The sequence below is a fragment of the Onychostruthus taczanowskii genome, unplaced genomic scaffold (genome assembly GCF_017590055.1).
Source record: "Onychostruthus taczanowskii isolate IOZ18803 unplaced genomic scaffold, ASM1759005v1 scaffold57, whole genome shotgun sequence".
NCBI classification, from domain to species: Eukaryota; Metazoa; Chordata; class Aves; order Passeriformes; family Passeridae; genus Onychostruthus; species Onychostruthus taczanowskii.
In genome coordinates this window covers 2428836-2437819 of record NW_024503346.1, presented here as the reverse complement: position 1 = coordinate 2437819, position 8984 = coordinate 2428836, and the positions used below count along the sequence as shown (strand labels likewise).

The window sequence follows — 8984 nt, the reverse complement described above, 5'->3', positions numbered from 1 at the left end:
AAATTTTAATGTACATAAATCTCTATACCACTGCTTAATACTGTTTCATTGTTACTGTTGCATTTCGAGAGAATGAACCCCTGAAATTGTATCAGAGAGCAAAACAGGCTTCCATCTAAAAATCTCTTAAAAACTACACATGAAGCTGGTCACCCACGAGATACTGAGATGTGGAAAAGGAATCTAAATAAATCTCTGTGGATAATTCCGTCAACCCCCCCTTTATAGCACCACTGTAACAGCAAAGGATTCAATACACTTGTCCCAAGTACTTATCTTCAGGTAATTGCTTCCACACAACAGGGATACTGCAGCTTTTAGCAAGACTTGTCTCACGGATCCAGCAGGAGTGAAGATCCTGAATGATTTTTTTTTCCCTCCCCTTTTTCCCCTAGTTTCTTAAAAAAAAAAAAAAAAAAAAAGGAAAAAAAAAAAACCAAAACAAAAGAGAAAAAATAAATCCTTTTTTAAAAAAAAAAAAAAAAAAAAAAAAAAAAAAAAAAAAAAAAGGAAAAAAAAAAATAAACAAAACAAAAGAGAAAAAATAAAACCACCCAAATCTCTATGTTCCCCCTGGCAAGAAGATCAGAGTCTGTGTAGGAGGAAGGGCAAAGTCTGGTTTTCCTTTCACTTCCTGTGCTTGTCCATTTTGTCAATGGTTTTGTTGGTCTCTGCGGGGCTCTGGTCGCCAGCGTTCATGTAGGATTTGTCTGCTATTTTTAACGCTTCATTTAGGTAGTTCTGCACGGATGTCATGGCAGCACAGATGGCAGCGCTCCCAAAGCCATGTGTGATCAGGCTAAAATGAGTCAAACAGCCCTGGATGCCAGGGTCCAAGATGGGGCTGGGCCTCGTGTTTCCAAGGGGGGTTCTGTCCTGAGTGAGGAGGTCTGTGAATTCCTTACAGATCTGCCTGCAACACACAAAGGGCTCACGCTTTACACCACGCAAATAAACTGAAATCAGCAAAAAATAACAAAGAGATCTGCATCAAATATTGGGCATTTGTGGCGGGAACTATGAGAAATTCAATGGCTAAAATTAAAACAAAAAAAAAAAAACCAGCATTACGTTCAAACTGGATTAGATTTCTAGGTTTCTGTTTATTAACACCACTTCCTGATGAACCTTCTGTTGCATCCCCATCACAAAAACACTCTGCAAAATCAACTCTGCACCTCTGGTGCCTGCCTGGCTCCGCATCATTTGCTCCAGATTTGGAGTGGGGAATGGGAATTCAGTGCTGGTTTCTCTGAGAACTTTCCCAGCTGCAGCTGAGTGGTGCAGAAAGGCTGGAGCAGCTGAAGAGGAGATTTAATTTAGTTGTGTATATTCCATGTATATGTAGGGAGGCCGAGGCCCTGATCCTGCAAACACTAACACATATGCCTGGCAAAACACGAGTGCTTAATAATGCTCCAGCATATGTTGTTTGCTGCTTGTAAATCTGTCCCCTTGAAGGGATTTCACAGGAGCTGAGCAATCTTAACAGAATCATCACTTTATCACAATTTCTCAATCACAAACATCTTCCAGGGGATTTTTATTAGTGCCAGTAACAATGCCAATAAGGAAAATACTCAGGAGCAAGGAGGAGTGCTCAGGAAAAATCAGAACAATGTTCAAACTATAGGCAAGGGAGACTAGATTTCTAAATTTATACATTTTTAAGGTATCTATTCTTGTAAAAGAAGATCTCTTTTAAAAGAAGGCTGGATGGATTCAACACCAGGATTGTGTTTTACACTCCTGTTGTGAGCACAAAGCCAGGGCAACTTTCTCAGCAGTTTAGGCAGGTTTTTCTCAGCTCCTCTTGCAGAGTGAGGGTTCTGCCAAGAGCAGGGAATTCCATCGACCCCAAACCAGAAAACACCTCAGAGCAGAGCAAACCATGAACTGAAGCTCTGCTAAACCTGAGCCTGGGAGAGGAACTCAGCAGGGGAAAGGGGAAAGTTGAGCCCTGCAAGCACCAGTTTGAGATAAGCTTAACTCAGCCCAGGGACCCACTCAGGATGGGTTTATTCACAGGCACAAGGGTCTGCAGAACAGCCAGAGCAAAGCTCCCCTCCTTCCCCCTTCCTTCCCCTTCACCCAGGCCTGCAGCAGGGATTTGTTGAAGCACAGGGACTTTCCACACCTACCAAAGGATGCTTCCAGTGAACTATAAAAATCTCCAGCCATAACAGGGAAAAAGGGACTCTCCAGCATCTCCTGGCTCCCTGAGTCCCACGGGATCCAGGAGCTGCTGCTGCCAAGGGCAGCTGTGAGCACACAGGGCTGAGCTTCTCCTTCTCCACTCCTGGTCACATCCCAGGCCAAACCTGCTCCACATCCCCGGCCCTGCCACACCTAGGGACACCTTTTCCTTAGGGCTGTCCCGGTGTAGGACTTTTCATGAAGTTTTTACTGCAATTGAACAGAACTGGTCCAAACTGCTTTAGTTACCTACAGGATTGTTACCCTTATTATTGGTTCAGACTGAAATAAAACTGCTGCCAGAGCTGAATTCAAACCAAAACCAAATAAAAAGAATTGCTTCATCTTCCTAATTAAAATTACACGCAAAAATCCACCAAACTATCCCCCAGTCGCAGACAGTCACAGTCAGACAAAAACACGTTCAAAAAGGGGAGAAGAATTAAAATCCAAGCTGAAAACTTACTTTGCAGCAAGCAGCATGTTCTTCCTGTTTGCCATCTCGTTGCGGCCCATGTGTGGTCTGGTTAAATATTCAGCCACTGCTTTGGAAGGAAATTCTGTCTCACACACGTAGCCAAAGTCACGAGCAAGATGCACAGCTTCACCTGGGTGGTGAAAGGGAGGGCTTGTAAAATTGTAAAATATCATTTATTGTAAGGAAATCAGGGACATTAAGGAAAAAACGTTGTGGGTTTTTGAAGTGTATTCCTGTTTTGGAAAGTGACACCGTTCTGTCACTTACTAACATTTTTTAATTGATGGATCAGTTTCTTTGTAAGTTTGTATCAAGAAAAAAGAGATTTACAGGGTGACTGCTACAAAAAAGAATTCTCTTGCTTTTACACTAGAAAGAAAAATTCCTGTCTCTATCCAGAACAACTGCACAGCAAAGAACACAATTCAGTCAAGATCAAATTGTCCACTGATATTTAAAAATATCTGCCAACTAAACCCCACATTATAATAAAAGTTTTCAGTCTAGTATGCTTTTGAAATATTTTTTTATAAGAATTTTCAGACAGAAAACCAAACTGCAAGGTGTATAACCAGGCCACTTCTTTTTCATTAAAACAATTTGATCAGGCTTAAAATAAAAGAGATTGGTGTGATCAGTGCAATATGCCTGCGTACATATGCACACACATCAGCTCTCCAAAACTTCCAAGCAAAGCTTTTAAATGCAAGTTGCTGCATTATAAACAGCAGGAAGGTATTGTTAGATGATTTTTCACTCTTTCCATTTCAGCTGCTGCTTGTATTCCTGTTAAATTGTGCCACTACCAGGAGCTGCTTGAAACAGGAACACCAAATGTGAACCACACACGTACATGAACACACACCCTTCAGGTCAGCTTCACTGGCAGAGGGTCCACAGAGCATGGCCCACATTAAAGGGGCTCCAGTTTCCTAGCAGGAAGTCAGAAGCTATAAATCTCACTTTATAAGCTTGTTTATTAGCAAAGCTTCTGAGGACAGCGCTGAGGTAGGGCAGGACTGCACTCGGCTGTCCCAGAGTCCCCAAGTTTCCCAACAAGAAACCAAAGCCACTAATTCCAGGAGTTTCACCCCTTTTGCCTTGCCTTTGAAACCCAAAACAACCCTCAGGAGACAGAGTGGACAAAGGTGCCTTGGGCACATCCTGGCAGGCAGGAATTCTGCATCCCTGCCAGAAAGAGGAGCAGTGGCTGGGGTTGTGTGAGCAGGGCTCACGAGGCAGAGGAGAGCCCCTCAAAGGCAGCACAGCCCTTCCTCAGCTGCTGCAACATCCCCACCACGCTCACTCCAAAACAAACAAAAAACCCATATTACTTTCAGGGACTTTCTAACCTTTCCATGCTTTGCCTAGAGGATAAAAGCTGTGCACAAGGGGAGAAAGTTTATTTTTAAGACACACTCGGGACTGACCTTCCACCAAAGATGTCAATAGTGTCACATTTGCAGCTTTCCTTCTGCCAGCAGGAAGATTCAAGCCAATTTTATCCAGTTTTTCCCTTAATGATCTGCCACCATTTTTAGATTTGGCTCTGTAATTAAAGAGAAAAAAATGGCCTTATTTATCTTCAGGGAGCACGTCTTTTTAAGATGAGAAATTCCAGTTACTGACATTCAATAGGGTTCTACTGGGGTGGGGAGAAGATAAAAAACAGGCTCTTTTCAAGTGACCTACTTTTTAAATCCTCTACTTCAATCCAGCCAGGATGAAACACAGCAGGTCAAAATCAAAATATTTCAAACTGCACCACTGAAACCAACAGTTGTAGAATGATCACAAGCCAAATTAAGTATATGCAAAAAAGGATGTGGAAAATGTCCTTGTAATGATTAATCAGGAGCATTAGATTAAATAAAAAAATCATTCCATAGGGTCTTGGGAATCAGAGACAGCTCCACGTGCTGGTTTCAAGACAAAAACCTCAGCTCTAAACAGGGAATGAGAATTGCTGTCAGAGCTGTTAATAGCACTTCTCCAGAGGCAGCACAAGTGCAAAGAAGTTTTATTTCCAAAGCCTATTAGGATTCAGCGTGGTTGGGCTGCTCAAAACTCAGGAGCTGGCTGAGAGGCTCTGTGGCTGTGCTGATGTGGCTGCTCACACACAGCAAAACAAGGCAAACACAAACAGGGACACGGGGGGAGGCTGGCAGGACAGGGAGGGTCCAACCTACCTTCCACACACAGCAAAGCAAGGAAAATACAGACACAGGCAGCAGGGGAGGATGGCAGGGAAGGGAGGCTCCATCCTGCCTTCCACACACAACAAAATGGGGAAACAAACACGGGGGGAGGCTGGCAGGGAAAGGAATGCTCCATCCTACCTTCCACACACAGCACAACAAGGAAAATACAAACAGGGGCACATGGGGAGGCTGGCAGGGCAGGGAGGCTCCATCCTACCTTCGCAGGACTCCTCCTAGCAGGGAGGCATTGAGGCACTCCGGGGGCGAGAGCCGCCTCTGCACCTCTGCCACTGTCACTTTGTACTTGGACGTGGAGCTGAGCAGGGACAGCCTCCCCGGGACGGAGCAGAACACCTCGTTGGGGTTGATCACCACCCCAATTAACCCATCCTTCTGGCAGGGCAGGCTCAGAGCGCTGTTTTTCGTTAGGGAGATGGGACCTGAGGGTGGAAGAGGGAAAGCAGGGATTTTATAAAAGGGGAAAATAAATAGGAAGCGGCAAGTGAGTTTTCTTTCTATAAAAACAAGCCGGGAGAGAGGATTTTGTTTGGTGTTAAATGCTCACATCACTGGCCCAAATCCCCAGCACCCATCTGCAACCCAGGGACCAAAAGGGCCCCAAAACTAGCTGGATTTTGCCACTGGATTGCAAGGAGCTGCCGAACACAACCAAGAATGCTTCTCAAGGCACACAAACCCCACTGCTGGGGAGCAGCAGGATGCAAGGTTGCAAAGCCGTGCTCACGAAAACTCCATACTACAACAGACTCCGAATTAGCGTCCTCCAGCTACTGCCAAAACTCTTCCCAAGCCAGGGCAGGGAGAAACCTCCCGGCTCCTGCTGGGCTTCATCTTCCACCTCGCACACGCAGATTTAAGAAACCGCCTTTGGAATTTAATCCCAACAAATTCCTACCAGACAGCAGCACAGCAGAGAGGGACGCAGCCCAGGGGAGAACCGAAAGTAAGGAGCTGCTCCTCGTTAAGAGTTTCAGCCTTTAGGTGAGGAGGGACAACAAAGGCTTTGGAAGGAGCAAACCACAGATCCGGCTTTTCCATCCCCTCGCGAATCCACCCAGTGCTGCTGCTGAAAGGGTTAAAGAGCCGAGGTCGGCCCCACTCCCGGAGGGGGAAGATTTGTCAGTGGTGCATCTGACAGCAAAATTATTCTCCCATGAGCTAAAGGCAGCAATCAGCGCTCTGACACACACTTCTGCTTTTCCTCAGTTAGGTATTTGTTTGAAGTCTTCAGAGGAAACTTCTGATTTTTTTTTTTTTTAAGCACAAATTTGTTTAAAAACAAAAGCAAGAAAAAAAACCTAAATTACTGTAAATTGAGTCAATACGTCTTCCTCCTTCCTCAAAACCTCAGCTACAAACCAATTTCGATTAAGATAAAGCCAAACAGTCTTCTGCCAGCGAACTCAGTCTTTTCTCAAAAGAGGTTAAAAAAATGGGGAAAAAGGGAAAGAAAACGATCTTCGAGTGCTATCAGCAACAAAAATAAAACAAAACAAAAACAAACAAACAAAAAAAAAAAGCCAAACAAACAAAAGAAAAGCCCCGTGTCACTTTACACACACGTACTTCAGGAAAGATTAAAATCGGTTCAAGGTCCTGGTTCCGATTAAAGCCATAACACAAGAGCACAGGAGGAGGGACAGTCGTGTCCCCGGACAAACACCCCAGGGCAGTTTGTCCCCGCCGCCACCTTCCCGCATTAGCAAAATCCAGCGACAAAGAGTGAAATAAAAACTCCTCCGCCCTCCCGATCCCAAAGGATCGGTCTTTATAAAAATAATAGGGCGTCACTTCACCGGTGCGTCACGAAACTTTTAACTATTGACAAGGGAAAGTAAAACTGCGGTGCCACCTTACTGACCTTTTCTAATGACTGTCTGGTCATGCATTAGTAAGTGTTGATCCTCCACATTCTGGAAAGAGAAAGGGGGAGAAAGTTTCGCACCTGGAAGAACCGAGAGGGGAAAAAGCCGGCGGCTTTTGGGAAACGCACCCCCTTCCCGCACACCCGCACCCTGAGGGGCGAAGGGGAGAAAATGAAGAATTCCCAGCATGGACGGGGATGGGGATGTGCGGAACGAGGCGGGTCCGGGCGCTCCTTACCTGCACCTCCTCCATCTGGTGGGCCATGTCGTGCAGGCCCAGGTTATCGGCCAGCGCCGAGGCGTCCAGCCCGTGCCCGTGGGGCAGCAGCAGCTCGGAGCGCCGGAAAGTCTCCCGGCGGCTGCCGGCAGAGCCGCTCTCCAGCGCCGAGAGGTGCGGCACCAGCCCGGGGCGGCCGTGCGGGGCCAGCCCCGCCGGCTCCTGGCTCTGCCGGTTCGGCCAAGCGCTCTGCTGCTGGCTGGGCGGCGGCGGCGGCGGCTGGTGCAGAGGGTTGATGGAGAAGGGGTCCCCGAGGTGCGAGTAGGGGTCGCTGGACTGGGAGTAAGGCAGCGGCTGGTACGGAGGGGGGAAGTAGGGGGGCTGGAAGTCGGAGGCGCCCGAGTGCGAGAGCGGCGGGGCCGGGCTGTACAGGTGCTGGCTGACGGCGGAGAGGTGCGGCAGCCGCGGGTTCCCGTTGCTGCTGCCATCGTGCCGGTCCTGGAAAGCACACAGGGGTGGGGAACAACGGGGTGGCCGTCAGCGGGGTCGGGGGACGCGGTGGCCGCGGATGGTGGGAAGGAGAGAGGAGAGCGAGAGCCGCCCCGCTCCTGCCCAGGGAGTTTGGTGTTTGAGGCACTTCGCGGAAGAAATCAGCCCCGCTCCCAGGGAAGAGGTTACAAACCAGTTCTCGCTGCTCTCCTCATCGCAACTACACCAGACCAACCCTTCTCCCGCTTGTGCAAGTCAGCAGAAGAAGCATTAAAATCAGAAAAATTCAAATCAGAGACGCAGCCGCGTTTCCGCCGCGCTGCCTCGGCTGGGGAGGAGGCGGAGGGGCCGGGGGGGCTGCGGAGCCGCTCTGGGAGCGATGGGGACCCCCGGCACTGCCATCCTTCCCACCCCCGAGGGGCGCCCGGGCCAGGGCTGCCGGCTCTGCCCGACGGGGAGGGAGCGCGGTGCTGCCTCCAGCCGTGCCATCGCTGCTGCTGCCCCGATTTCCAGTCCCAGCGCTCAAAGCTGAAATGTCTACATTGAGCTGATCCAGGGATTTAGCAGCTTCTGGCTTCACGGTCATTAAAATAACAGGGCTAGTTAATAAGAGGTGAATGGGGTCCCAATGGACCGTGAAGCGGGGACTGCACTAATCTGTAGGAGCCGAGCAGGCGGACCAGCGGAGCCGGGGGGGCGCGGGGGACACAGACGAGAGTTCGGAGAGATCAAAACCCGGGAGCACCTCGCGGCGGCTGGGAGCTGCTGCCGGGGAGGAACAACGTGGGAAGGAAGGGTTCGCCCTGCCCGGCTCAGCAGCTGCTACCTGCCGGCCCCTCCGCATCCCGCCCGCTGCGGTGCGGTGCGCTCCGACCGCCCCGCGGTCCCCCCGCTCCCGCACGGCGCTGCCCCATGCGGGATGCGAGCTCGGTTCTCCCAGCTGGAGCCCATTTAATTCGAGAGCTCAAAAAACTCGGTAAAGAAAAATACAAAAATATAAAAAATACGAAAATAAAAATTCGCACCTCCAAAGGAAAAAACCGCCCCCCAAAGGAAAAAAAAAAAAAAAAAAAAAAAAAGAAAAGAAAAAAAAGCCAAGCGGGCTCTTGGCTCTTGGGGCAGGGACCGCTGCTCTCCCGGCGGGGAGGCGGCTGGGCTGGCAGCGAGCGGGGCGCGCAGCGCGGCCCGGGGGCGGCGGAGCCCCGCGCTGCCCCGCGCAGCACCCCCGTCCCCCAGCGGCGACCCCTCCCCGCAGCCCCTCACCTCGCAGTCCTCTTCGTACTTGACATTATCTGCTAGTTTCCACAACATGGCGTCCAGCGTCCGGACCAGGTGCGCGGCGCGGCGAACAGAACGGCTCGGCCCCCGCCACGGGCGGTAAATCCACGCCGGCGCTGGGGAAGAGCAGCGGCCCCCCGGACGGAGCTCAGTTGGCAGGCATGAAGGCAGCTGACGGACTAACCCTCCGCTCTCGTGGTCACTCGGGGTTTTTTTCCCTGCCCAGACGCCCTTAATGG

At 49.7% G+C, this 8984-nt stretch overlaps 1 protein-coding gene across 1 annotated transcript; it reads right to left on the bottom strand.

The window, feature by feature from the left end:
- Window positions 1-627: 627 nt before the first annotated feature.
- Window positions 628-8778, bottom strand: TFAP2C (transcription factor AP-2 gamma). The gene is made up of 7 exons (XM_041417803.1): window positions 8731-8778; window positions 7000-7476; window positions 6758-6809; window positions 5093-5315; window positions 4105-4223; window positions 2663-2804; window positions 628-913 (listed from the first exon to the last, which is right to left on the bottom strand). The coding sequence occupies exons 1-7, from the start codon at window positions 8776-8778 to the stop codon at window positions 628-630; spliced, it is 1347 nt and encodes a 448-aa protein (XP_041273737.1).
- Between the last annotated feature and the right edge of the window lie 206 nt (window positions 8779-8984).

Bases quoted from the DNA above. Each gene is read 5' to 3' on its own strand.
- TFAP2C (XM_041417803.1), bottom strand. From the start codon at position 8,778: ATGTTGTGGAAACTAGCAGATAATGTCAAGTACGAAGAGGACTGCGAG. The intron at 6,810-6,999 runs GTAAGGAGCGCC...TTCTCTTTCCAG, and splicing joins ACCAGATGGAGGAGGTGCAG to AATGTGGAGGATCAACACTT. The intron at 5,316-6,757 runs GTCAGTAAGGTG...TTCCACCCTCAG, and splicing joins CCAGACAGTCATTAGAAAAG to GTCCCATCTCCCTAACGAAA.